The sequence below is a fragment of the Hippichthys cyanospilos genome, chromosome 1, assembly GCF_059441005.1.
Source record: "Hippichthys cyanospilos isolate Australia breed blue-spotted pipefish chromosome 1, RoL_Hcya_1.0, whole genome shotgun sequence".
Lineage (NCBI taxonomy): Eukaryota > Metazoa > Chordata > Actinopteri > Syngnathiformes > Syngnathidae > Hippichthys > Hippichthys cyanospilos.
This window is the reverse complement of record NC_142369.1, coordinates 24774280-24787904: the sequence shown is the minus strand read 5'-3', so window position 1 is coordinate 24787904 and position 13625 is coordinate 24774280. Positions and strand designations below refer to the sequence as shown.

General features: G+C 42.3%; 1 protein-coding gene across 2 annotated transcripts; it reads right to left on the bottom strand.

The window, feature by feature from the left end:
- Positions 1 to 447: 447 nt before the first annotated feature.
- dnajb5 (DnaJ heat shock protein family (Hsp40) member B5) lies at positions 448 to 11598 on the bottom strand. Of its 2 annotated transcripts, none has more exons than XM_088431791.1 (5): positions 11559 to 11598; positions 11213 to 11330; positions 9676 to 9914; positions 8311 to 8972; positions 448 to 2608 (listed from the first exon to the last, which is right to left on the bottom strand). In XM_088431791.1, the coding sequence occupies exons 3-5, from the start codon at positions 9884 to 9886 to the stop codon at positions 2375 to 2377; spliced, it is 1107 nt and encodes a 368-aa protein (XP_088287917.1). In that variant the 5' UTR covers positions 9887 to 9914; positions 11213 to 11330; positions 11559 to 11598; the 3' UTR covers positions 448 to 2374. The 2 variants fall into 2 exon arrangements, with proteins under 2 accessions (XP_088287917.1, XP_088287926.1); XM_088431800.1 differs by having other exon boundaries at positions 2384 to 2608; positions 8307 to 8972.
- Positions 11599 to 13625: the final 2027 nt, after the last annotated feature.

Sequence of the window (13625 nt, the reverse complement as noted above, 5' to 3'; positions counted from 1 at the left end):
CGAAATCCCCAAAATGACCTTTTTCAATCTTTCCGCCCTATTATTCGCTCATTTCAACAAAGCGGTTCCCCTTTTCTTTATTTTTAAGTTGAAAGTGGTTTGTTATGTTCACGCAAACGATATGTGCTTTTGTATTTTGCCCCCTATGGCTATTTTTGTGAGAACACAATGTTACAATGTCTGATACCGGAACTGCAAACGACTGGACAAGCGACAAGAAAACCCGAAGAGGAATATCAGAGTGAAGCTTGTGTAGGGACGGAGTTGCAGAAGCAAAACAAATGAGGAAGAATCGAATGAATGCGTGTTCCTGATGAAAACAGGACCCTACTGTAATTCCCAAGAGAATTATATGCGCAGTTTTCTTTAAGATTGTTCAACCATTGGAGAGATGTCGAATCTGTGAAGTCAAGCATCAATTTGTACACACTCTATAACAACACCCAACAAGTTCAAAAATTGGTTTATTTGTTGCCATTTTATAACAATGAACATTGGCAAATGCACAGAAGCGGTGAGAACATAATACTTGTGTCATTCAGAACTTTTTTTTTTCTTTTTATCAAGTGCTTTTATTTACGCAATCACTGGCGACTTGATTATGCAGACGAGCACAATCATTAGTGCGAGCCCAAACGGGGGATTGGAGCTCACTAGATTGTGCAAGTGTACCCAATGGTATATGGCCAACGACCTCAGGCCCATTTGAACGTGACCGCCAGTGAACTAATACAGTATAGAAAATAGCCATGGGGGCTAATAGAGCCCCCTACAGGTGACACATGGCACAGCTGACGCATTATATACAAGGGCTAACGCTTTAAAAAAGTGCAAATATCAGTGTAGGGATATGCATGAAACCAGCAAATTGAAAATCCTAAGTAGTCGATGAAACAAAAGAAAGGTATGATGTTGTTGGCACTGCTCACAGTAGCACCAAGACACGGCCTTCAAATGACACGAGAAAGCAAAACAAAACAAGCGTCAAGATGGCATCCCCAGAGAAATCCTTATTACAGTATTTATGATCCGGCTCTTTTCAGTTGTACTTGAACTGCTCAGGGAAGTCCAATCCGTGCGGGATTGCACTTAACAGCAAGATCAATGAGTCCTTGTGAGGATTTCTACTGTAGTTGCGTTGTGATACAGTACAAGATGTGGACTGCTTTTAAGGTTGTTTGCTTACAGTTGCTCATCCAGTGTGCATTTTACATGGCTGGATGGGCGTTTGTTATTTCCTCTGTTTGTGTGCGTGTGTGTGCTCGTGTGTGTGTGTGTGTGTGACAACACCTGGCTAAGGCACATAAATAGTGAGCCTGGCTATGTGGTTCAAATGGAAAGCACCGATTTTCTGTGCAGGTTCTGAGCTTATGCTGCTGTTTCAGTATATGATTGTCATTCCCTGTTATTATTCCAATTCCAGTTGATAATATAATTGTCGCGCGGTATTGCAATACAAAGCATACGTCAACTGATCATGAGGGAGACAGATTATATGGCAAAGTCCTAAAAACACAATGCTTCAATAGACTGAAAGAAATGCAGGGCTGCTGGTATGTTCAAGGGAGAAATGATAGGCGCTGTTGTAAACATCTTTGTAGAAATATGCAAAGATCACACAAATGGCTCATAGAAAACCATCACTGATTGTTTTGAACTATGTTGAGAAGATATTGAGGTAAAAAAAAAAAACATTTCATAAATAAAACTGACCTGTGTGTTGCCTGAAGGAACAATTTTACATTTATAATATTTTAATATAGTGGACTGTAGTTCCTCAAATATTTGACAGCAACATTTACTCAAAATGTATTTGAGATAAAGGGCCTTTGATTCGTCCAAATGCAATTTCAAAGTAAAATACTACTATTTGTTTGGTGAAAATACTGGCCCATTGGCCAGTACTGGCCAATACTGGCCAACATACAAATGTATGTTATACAGTGATAATTAACCAGTATCATGTTAGACAAATGGGTCAGAATGAATGTGTCAACACTTAAAATTACACAGTTGAGATGTGTGATGTGGCAAAGGTCTTTATATTTATTATTTGAGGAAGTACAGTCAAACTATATTTTCCTTCCCCTTGGCTCAATCAAGTCAGCACATTGCTAAAAATACCCCTTGGTATATATAATACAGTAAAATTCTAACCTAGTGTAAAACACAACATCAATAACAAACATTGTGTTGCAGACCTTGCCAAGGCAGAATGTTTTCTTGCAGCACTTGTACCGGATTTCATTAGATTGTGCGAGTGTATCTAATAAAGTAACAGGTGAGTCCATGACCTGCAAATCCAGAGAGTACGTGTAAAAACGCTGACACGGATCAAGGGAGTCTCCGGATCCGTCGGCGAATGGAATTCTTCTTACGACGAAGGAAGGTGTAGTCTGATGATCTCTTTGGACTGTGGCGGGATCCTGTCGGGAAAACGCACCGAGAACTCCACGATGAGGTCGCCGCGCTGCGAGGGGTTCTTGGGGAAGGGCAGGCCCTCCCCTCGGAGTCGCTTCACCGTGCCGGGTTTGATGATGTCATGACAGGGCAGGGAGATGAGCCGCTTCTCTAAGGTGGGGATGCTGACTGTGCAGCCGCACAACGCCTGCAGAGCAAAGAATAGATGCCGATGAGTACTCTTGGAAGGAACCAAATTGCAAAGCCAAAAGTATATTTGTGACTTCAAATTTCCAAGAATTGTGCAAGGTTCATCTTCCTTCAGTACCTGATACTAATGAGAAAGCGCCAAGATTAAGTGAGTGGAATGGTTTTAGGAGCAACAATGTGGGGCTTCCTCCGGAAAGCAAGAAAAAGTGGAAAACCTTTTTGTGCACGTGGAGTCTGTGTGTGTGTGAGAGTGTGTGTCTATCCTTGCTGGAGGAGCTCCACATTGCACCGAGACTAATTTTAGAAAGCTTCTCATAGCCAGCACTAATGAAGAGAGGCAGGAATCGGCTGAGCTCGTAAATAGTTGGAGGGCTTGTCACACGGTCTGCCGGCGCACGCGCACGCAAAAAACACACTCATGCAAAGCTTCACCACCTTATCACCATGCCTGATAAATTCAAGCATTGAGTTCAACTGAAAACACACAGTGGTGCTTATCTTGACTTCACGGGTTTCTTCATGAGCATCCCTCATCACGCTATTAAAAGATCAAGCAAGTTCCTGAATTTCTGGGCATCTGTTATGCATGTAAGAGGAAAAAAATGCAACGCAAACTGACCAGAGCCGTAACGCAAAGGTCTGTCTCAATGTGCCCCATATTGACTGGCATCTGAGCATACTTTGCACTGGGTCGACTGAGTTCACCGGGGGACGAGAGGTGTCTCAGAACCCATCGCCCGCCACTGTATTTTCACAGCACACCCATACACTGTAACCTTTGTACCACAGGGCCGTGGACCGGACCAGTTCATTATGCATTATTCTGAGTGTGGTTGTAATTAGTGTGCGTTTTCTCGTCAAAAATCCTTTCTCTTGTTAGCACTTAGCGCCTTGGACGATGTGACATTGTACCAAGGCTCTAAAAATAATAATACATTGAAAATAATGATCGCTTGCTTTTGCAAGTGACCACAAAAAGTCTTTTGGCATATTACAGTATTACAGTCAATAATGTTGCTATCCTGATGTTGGTGCATGTCTCACAACTTTCATTCCATTCCTCGCCACTGTTATGAATCTTTGAAGACTAGTGCCAATCTGTCTGCCTGAAACCAGCGATGCGAGTTGAACTGCAATGCTCATCCACACCCATGTTATTTTTTTCATACTCTCATTTTTGTGCAGGCATATGAAAGCTATCACTTTATTAGCTGCTCAACAGAACGTCACTGTGCAATAGTAGAAGCAGATGGAGTGAAAAGGCCTCTGTAATTTGACCAATCAGAAGACGAGATGTCAAAAACAGGATTAGAGTTTGATGCTGAGGGTGGATTAGAATGGATGCCATTTTCTGGCATTTCTCACACTGAAGCTCACTGTAGATTTTTCCCAGCTGAGATACAGACATGCTCAAAGCAAACAATCTTGAACTTGCTTCAAAAAAATACTTTATATATATATATATATATATCACTCAAATGCTCCTCCCACTAGGCGAAGACTTCCTCTCTCACTTGCTGGCCCACTCACTCACTCACCTGCAAGCCACACACAACAGGAGGCTTACGTACCATGATTCACAAATATAAATTCAAGAAAATATGAACAAATCACAATGATTAGATTTATTCTGATTTTCTTTCGTTTTTTACGTTGTCACCAACCTGTTGGTGCGTCCTTTACACGGTAACTTTGAAAATACCACAATTTGACCCTAAAATTAAGAGTGCGTGTTATACAAAGGTGACTCCTATATATGTGGAATTACGGTAATTCATTTATGTCTTCAGTCGCTCCAGTCCTGCTTAGGTATTGTATTTTGGAGTTCATATTTCAACACCCAAATCAATATGTTTTAGCATCTCAGTACTTATCCGTAATTCTCAGTCGTGTTTTCTGCGTGGACATGCTGACAGGTTCAAAACATACTTCAGCAGCCACACACCGCCTGATTTATACGTTTGTCATTTTGATCCGATCATGGATGTAAAAACTGGGGACAGAGGACAGAGTGTGGGAAATTGCAATCAATGTATTTCACTTACTTACCTCTGAATGCTTGAGACTGCTGTCACATGCTTGGCAGTACCCAATGATGCTAGACAGGCCATTAGGCACACCTGTGCTGTCTTGAGATCCAGTGAAAAGGATTTGCTTAACAAAAATGCTCACTTTTAATTGTATGTAGACATTCTGGCGAATGCTCGCTGCTACTGCAGTTTGCCAATTAGTTTCTTCCAGCTCGCAGATCCATTTTGAAATCAGCAAATACTGAGCATCCACAAAGTATTACCTACGTTTGAGACGGCCCATTAAAAAACACGAATGAACCCTGTAAGGCAACATTTCGATATAATTCTTCCGCTGGACTTGATTGATTTGTATAGGTGTACCTATTGAAGTGTCCACAATGTGCACAATGATGAGTTACACTGCTTTAAGCTTTTGTTTCTCAACCAGTAGATTGTGCTGTGGGTAATTAGCCAAATCACCTAATTGGTTTAAAAAATATTTTTTTGCTACAAATAATCTAACTTGATTTAACTATTTTGTCAATGAAGTGCCAAATAATGATAGGCAGAATACATAACTTCTTAAAGAATTACTGTATGGCAGAAAACATTAAATAACCTTAGTGCTGCCAAGAAATGTAAAAACTCACTTGATAGCTTTCTAATTATTTGATGTAATCAATCTGACTTCATCATTTCTGAGAAAAACCCTGGAGTTTTTTTTTTTAATGTGTCAGATCACTAGATTGTTACATAATAACAAAAAAACGTAACCTCGGTCATTTATTTACTTGAACAGATTTTAAATGATGCAGTCGTAACCGTTTCTCTTCTGCTATTGTTACGGCGGGACGAGGGAGGACCCAAGAGCACGCACGCACTGGTAAGGGCAATGGCAGAGTGTTTATTGAACAGAAGGTGCGGGTAGTCGTGGGAGCTGACGGGAGCGTGGCACAGACGTCTGGGGGGTTCTGGAGTCGGGAGAGCTGGGGTTTGGCTGGGAGTCGGGCAAAGGGAGCGAGACGGGAGGGGGGCTCGGGCATACAGGTAAAGACGGCAGGCTAGCGGGTGGTCAGAGGCAGGCAAGGTCGAAATACCAAGGATCCAGTCAATTCGGCAGGCAATCGGGAGGTCAAGGGCGAACAGGGTCGGACAACAGGCAGGCTGGCAGGATGAATTGCTGGAAAGCTCGGCGTAGCGCATAGAGACGATCTGGCGGGTTGTGGAGGGAAGTGACCGGGCTTTATACTGAGCTGGTAAATGGTTGCAGGTGTTGGTGTTCGAGGCTGATTAGAAGGAGGGCTGAGCGGGTGTGGTGAAGCTGGAAGTGAGGTGGCTGAAATGGTGGACTGTGACAGCTATAGTCCAAGCGTTAGTTTCAACCATAAGGGGAAAGGTGTTGTTGCCTCTTAAATAAAATAAAATATGATCGATCTTGTCCGTCACAGGATGCTCTCTACTACTTTGGTGCTTTGCATTTATGTGGTAGGCTAAACTTGAATGTATATAATGCTGTCTCGAAAGTTGCCGTTAATGCTTTTAAAAGTGCAATTTGCCATTCATCGGACTGACAAGTCCCTCATGCTCTTCCTTTTTCATGCCCCCCTTCCGCCCGCGAATTTACCCTCCCACCTAGAACAGGAACCTATCAGGTTGGGTCAAACACAATGAAAGTCAATCAATATCCACTTTAGGGCGTGACTGACCTTTGTTTTCCAACCCCACAACAACTACACACCAAGAAGACAGATGCATAAACACAGATCTAATTAGCATACAGAAAGTTAAAGAACCAAAATACATACATATACATATATGCCTGCTTTAAATGATTGCAAATAATCTGTTAATCTGACGCCCCTGAAAAACAACCTATGCATGACCTTTTAGTGATATCTTTGTTTGTCGGTGTGTATTGAGCTTTTATTCCAACATATAAAAGTTGTGAAACTGCTTTAAACAACCCATTTTCTTTCACACATTCTACAGTCGTACAGAGGACCTCTAATTGGCAGGCTGGTGCTTGTGTTGCACATGACAGCATTTAGCATCACATCTCCAGGGAAGGAATAAGAGCTGCTCTTTGCTTTGGATACTGAATCATTCGACCCACTTCCTTAACATTACTTAGTTACAGCTCCCGTCCTCCCATGGTCTGTCCCCCAAATCCCTTCTTGAACTGCCTATGTGACTGCTGTAGGAGCTAAACACTGGCTGTAGGATGTGTGCGGTATAATTATTGTCTGAACACGCACACTCACGCATCTGTCCTCATTGTTCCTTGGTACATGAGTCTGAAATTTTCTACAAGGGAAATTGGGCAATATCATCTTGACTTGAGTCCAACTAACTACTTCTGACATCTTTGAGAACATCTTCCACTTAGAGTCAGAAATTGGCAGAGCTATTTGAAAGACATTGCACTTTGCGTAGATGAAGAAGTCGTGCAGCACTCGGCGACCTCGCGGGGGCATTTATTCCGCCGCTAGTCACAGCAGTAGCAGACGAGTGCAAACCATAGTCTGTCATCGGCTGAAAAAGGTGTTTGTGAATACACACGCGCAGCGGCTGCCCGAATGTGTGTTTACGTCGGCAATGTGCACCTTTCTATGGTGTTGACTGCTTCCAATTACACAGCAGGCTAAACAAGTGGAGCAAGACAGCTCAACATGCACCAGTCTCACAAGGACACCGCACGGACCACAATAATGTGGCAGAGGATTCCCTCAAGGCCCTCGCTATTTGCAGGGATTAAGGTTATTAATAGGTCGTCCAAAATAATATATTTCCTATAATTTAAATTTCAACCCTATTTACTGTATATCCCCAAGTAGGATCCTAAAACACTTCAAAATCATTTCAAACTCACCTTACCAAGTTACCCTTAGTAGTAAATGACTCACAGACTACGGTGTTAGCTCGTTTTTCGCGGTTAATAGGGACTGGAAAACCCCTGTGATAATGAACAAAAACATTTTGGAGCTTCATTTTTGGTATAAATGCAAGTCTGGCGCTATCTTTGCTGATGCATAAAGCCTGGCTGAGTGAAAACAGCTGATTTGACTTGCTGCCAATAGAAGCGGCGATTCTCATTCCTTTTAAAATCGGCGCATCCTTCATCTGTTGGAAGCAGAAACCGATTTGCTGCAGCCCATGCAGGAGATCAAAGCGTGCAAAGTATGTTTATAAAGAACTGCAAACAGATATCCACGGGCGGATGATGTGACACTGGCCAGGAAGGTCGCGGATCATATTGTGACCAAGTTCTGCCAACTCTCATAGCTGTGCTTTATAAGAATGCGTTCAATCGATTGATTTCTACAATTACAATTAGGATTTGAGATATGAGCCACCAAATCCATCCATGAAGCCCAGACTGTGTTTGCCTCTGCCTCAATCAAGTTCAGGACTATCAAATTACACTACCAGTGACAATATCTAAATGTGGTTCTGTAAAATGTTCTCTACTTTCAGCGGCCAAATTGCCAGGTGCCATTTGCACCCAGACACAAGCAAAACGGAGCTTGTCATGGCATTACAGAATATTTATTTAATATGCACCATTCAAAGCAGCACTCTCAATTTTGTTGTACTGTATATACCTGCTGTAAAATGACAATTTAGGTATTTATTTTCTTCTATTCTATTCAGCATGTAACAAAGGTGAGATGAGATGAAACTGACCTACCTCTTTGAGATTGATCTGGCAGCTATAAATGATGTTGGAACCGTCCCTCTTGAAATGGATGTGGCCCTTGTCTTTGAGCACAAAGGCAATGTCAGCAGGGATATTGTCAGGGGTCTGGTCGCCCTCCTTGGGGAAGGTGATCTTGGTGCCCTCCTTCCAGCCCTTCTTGATCACAATGTTGAGAATCTTGTCCTCTGTCCTCAAGCTCCTCCCGTCTGGGTTCAGCCTGCGGCGCGTGATCTTCATACGTTTGGTGCAACCGTGGAAGATCTCCTCCAGCGATACCTTCAGCTCGTGGACCACTGGGGGGTCCTGTTGCTTTCGGGCTCCCCCCAGGCACTCCGAAGGCCCGCTCCTCCTTCTGCGACCCTCCCCCGGGAAACCGTTTTGGATCCCTCCTACAAAGCCGAATTGCCTCCCGAAGTGGGTGAAATGGTCATCTTCCTCCATGTCCGCGTCTGGCTCGATGTCGTTCCCGTGGTCGTTGTGGTAGGAGAAACCGTTGGTGCGGCCGTGGCTGCGGTTTGCGCTGAAGAACATATCGAAGGGATTGGAGCCGCCAAAGAAGGAAGCAAAGGTGGCGTGGGGGTCTCCGTGGAAGGTGTAGTGGTGTGTTGAGGTTCCAGGGGCACCGGATGAGCTGCTGCCTCCTGTTTTGAAACCTGTGACAGTCATATCGGTAAACAGACCGTTGAATTATTGACAATTTGATGTCACATCCTTTGTTGGTAACGACTGACGTCACACGGTATTTCTATTTTATATATGGTTCATATGTTGTAATAATGCCATTTGTGATTCCCACCAGTAATATAAGGGTCATTGTCCAAAATCAATGAAATAAAAATAAATGAGGGTTTGTAAGCTTGTGTACCATACCTGGAAACTCCATCCCTAAAGACACAAGTTATACACTCACACACGTATACAATACACACAGTGAGCCTGACACAAGACACCCACGGATGCAAAGTCCAGCAGTCATTGCTATTCATATCTCATCTGTCTTAGCCATGTGTCTGTAAGCTTAGCGAGTGACACCCCCAAAAGTCCAGCACTCGCGTCTAAGATGCTAAGTTGGTCCACGAGCTATTTCAATAACTACACTCAAGGGCCACAGCTTCAGGCACAACTTAATGAGACTCAATTCAAAACAAATGATCTAACAATGCATGTATTATTGTGGTTGTAGATTGCAGCGGTGCAGAAATGCACCAGATCTGCTTAAAGATCTCAGTCAACATTTTTTGACACAGCTGTTCTACCGCACCTCATTAGCTGTAGTTAATTAAAAATGCTTTAATTGACTCTTCCTAACAAGGCTTTTATTTTGCCAGGCCTCCAGGCTTCAGAGTCTCCACTTACCTTCCTCCCCTAACTGGTCATAGACTAGCCTCTTCTTGGGGTCGCTGAGCACCTCGTAGGCCTCGGCGATCTCTTTGAACTTCTCCTCAGCATTGGCCTCCGTGTTCTTGTCGGGGTGAAAGCGCAGGGCCATTCGTCGATAGGCCTTCTTGATCTCCTCCTCGTTGGAGCCCTTGGGGATTCCCAGGATCTTGTAGTAGTCTTTCCCCATGGCTGCACTTCTTCTACTCACGCTGTGGCTGTGGCGGTGCACAAACAATTGCCTGTGTGTTTGTAATTTCCATCCATCCATCCATCCATCCATCCATCCATCCATCCATCCATCCATGGTGCCTATCCTATGCCTATAGACTAACGACCGGGGGACCTCAGAACTGCGAGGCTGACGTACTGACCGCTCTGCCACCTACAGGAGGAACTAAATATGGTTCCGATTAGAGCACAGCATACGACGTCTTTGATTTGATAGAAGGAAAACAAGTTGATTTGTTGTGTGGATTTTGATTTTTGATTAATCATTTGGAAGCATCCATTGTTTTCTATACGGCTTTTTACTTTCATAAAAATCCCTGATATTTATCATAGGTTGTTCAGTTTCTGAGCTTCTCGTGGGTCATAGTTTCAAGGTCAAAGTTTATGAAAAATAAACCAATGCTGCCTGCAGAAAAGGTCAGGCAGTAATTTCATGATCAGTCACTGACATATAGTTCTAAGTCAAAAAGGATTTTTTTTTTGTTATAATAGCTTCCAAAACCTCTTCAACATATACTGTAGTAGGTGCTGAAAATATTAATTTTAGTTGTGATTGACCTTGACCTTCACAAGGCAACAATGGAAAAGGATTACCAAGAGGTTGAACATTTTATCTGCAACACACTCATATGCTATCCTCGGATGAACTCACGACTAAGAAATGTGTCGAAATTACAGAAAATATTTATTTTGCTGAACTTTTAAGCATCTGTCTAGTCTCGCTAGTTGTCAAAAATTTTAGTCAGAATATCACTTTGGCATGATTTTTGGTATTATATTTCTTTGCGGGGAGCAAAGGGATTCAAACAATGTTCAGACACAGAGAGTGCATTCAAGGACTCTGTTCCGAGTCAACAGAGTGGACAAAGAGAATGCATTAAGTGTTGCCATGGGGACGAGGGATGCTGATTTATTGAAGTCAGGTATAATGCACAGCCTAGGAATCCCCATCACCTGCTTGTCAAAGGGCTTCTCCCGTGCTCATCGTCCACAGCACACGAATGATTGTTGTAATAACAGCAAACAAAATGTATGACTGAAAAGCTGCTTTCCCTTCTAGCATCTGTCCACTGCAGCGGTCACGCTTTCGCGAATAGGTAGAGACATTATCATAAGGAAATAATCGTTACAATAAACAATAATTCTCTCCTTTTACTTTCGTGAGGGAAACCCCGCAATGCCGCATTCAATGTTCTATATGAGGATTGTAACGTTTACGCACACATACACGCACGCAACGTGGTTATCAAGACCAATAAAAAAGGAAGAGAGATGTAAGTCGTACCGAAAAGAGATGATCTCATGGGCGCTCACATCACCAGCTTTTCGGCTTTACCGGTTTCTCTCCCCGGTTCTGTGCTTCTCTTTACCGGTTTGTTATGTGCCCGAACCGCCGGTTCCGTCTCCAGTGACGTCAAGAGAGAAAAAAAAAACGTGTGAGCCGAGCGGAGTGGAAGACCTCTGCACACACACCCACGACAACCGGTGATTTGTTTCAAAATAACACTCGCTGTGATTAATCTGGACTCAACAACCCCGCAAATGTTTCACCCCTAAGAGAAAACACCCCCAAGTTTAGAAAAAGCCGCATTAGATTGTATACAATCAATTTCTGCGAGTCATTTCCTTACCTTGCCTTCCTGAGACTAAATCCTGTTTTTTACTGTGCGGTTTGGTAATCTAAATGTGCTGTCAACTATCTGTGAGCAAGACCAGCCCTCGAAGGTTCTGCCCACAACGTGTGCGTGTGCACGTGCGTGCGTGTGCATGTGTGTGCGTGAAGGTTAGAGTTCTAAGGCTCAGAATTAGCTATCACACACGCCTCTGAAAAGTTGATTATTTTTGCCTCTAGGCACACTTATGAAACACTACAACTAAAATCCTTTCACATCATACAGAATTGCTCTCATCCAACAGAAGATCCAACAGTTCTTTCACCTCATAAAGCATCATCTACATCAGAGAAAATACTAAGACGCACATATTATTGGAACACGTGTCTACTGAGAAGAATCCAACACATTGGGATTTAAAGGTTTTTGTCTACCAAAAATGACACTAAATGTTTGCCTCACAATGTAAATGAGTTAAGTATTAAACTACCACTCAGGAAATGTTTAAATAATGAAAATATACTGAAAAAGTGTAACAATTTAAGCTTTTGAATGACACTGGTTCTGTAGAATATATTATTGCAGTTGTCTGCCATGTGTGAGAGCGTTTCAATCGATGGTTTGCAACAATTTGCAAAAGAGATTCAAGACCAAAAAATTCAGCTTGGACTGACTGAAAACTTTGAAAAAGTCCACAGTGCATTTGCAAAGTATTTACAGCGCTTTACCTTTTTCACATTTTGTCATTTTATAGACTAATTCTAAAAGGTATTAAATTAATGTCATACCTCAAATTCCTACACACAATACCCTATTAATGACGATGTGTTTTTTCTTTTACATTTTTTTATTTTATATAAAAAAAAGAAATATATGAAATCACATTTAAATAAGTATTGACAGCATTTGCCTTTTTGCAATGATCATCCTTGAGATGTTTCTACAGTTTAATTGGAGTCCACAGGTGGTAAATTCAGTTGATTGGAAATTAAGACACACTCACCCCTGTCTACATTTAGAAGGTCCCTCAGTTGAGTGTGCATGATAGAGCATAAACATCATGCATGAAGTCAAAGGAACTGTCTGTAGACCTGCGAGACTTGTCTTGAGGCACAAATATGGGGAAGGAAACAAAAAAATCTCTGTTGCTTTGTAGGTCCCGATAAGCATGGTAGCTTCCATTATTTGTAAATGGAAGAGTCTTCCACGATGACCGTCTCTGCAGCAATCTGCTAATTAGGCCTTATGACCAGATGAAAAGCACGCCTAAATAAAGGAACATGGCAGCCCATCTGGAATTTTCCAAAACGCGTCTGAATCAGACCATGAGAAACAAAATTCTCTGGTCTGATGAGATGATGACTGAACTCTGGTGGAAACGCCAGGTGTCATGCCTGAGGAAACCAGGCAGCGCTCATCACAAGCCTACAGTGAAACATGGTGGTGGCAGCATCATGCTATGGGGATGGTTTTCAGCCCCAGAGAATGGCAGACCAGTCCTGTAGAAGTCAAATTAATCCAGCAATATACATGCTTTCTCCTATCTCACCTGATGGAGCTTGAGAATTACTGCAACAATGAATGAGCAGAACCGCCAAAGGATAGTTGTGCTAAGCTTGTTGTGCTAAGCTAGGCATCGTATTCAGAAAGACTTGAGGCTGTAATTGCTGCCAAAGGTGGATCAAGAAATTCTTAAGGAAATGCTGTGAACACAAATACAAATATGAGTTCTTAACTTTGTATTTGTAATCATTAAAAAAAAAGATTTTTTTCAGTCATAATGGGGTATTTTATGTAGAATTTTGCGGTCAGATAATTCAATACAGTTAGGCATGAGGCTGTAACATTAGAAAATGTGGAAAAAGTGAAGCGCTGTGAATACTTCCCAGATGCACTACAACTGCAATTATTTCTACTTACAGTATGTTTCTTCTTAAGTGGCAGGAGGTGTAAAAAAAAAAAAAAAGATAATGTGAGTATAAACACATATTCAGTAGCGTACATTATAGATTGTGATGCACATCAACAAGCAGCCCACTGTTTTCTAAAAATGAATAACTTGGAAGGGAACATCGGTGAAGGTCT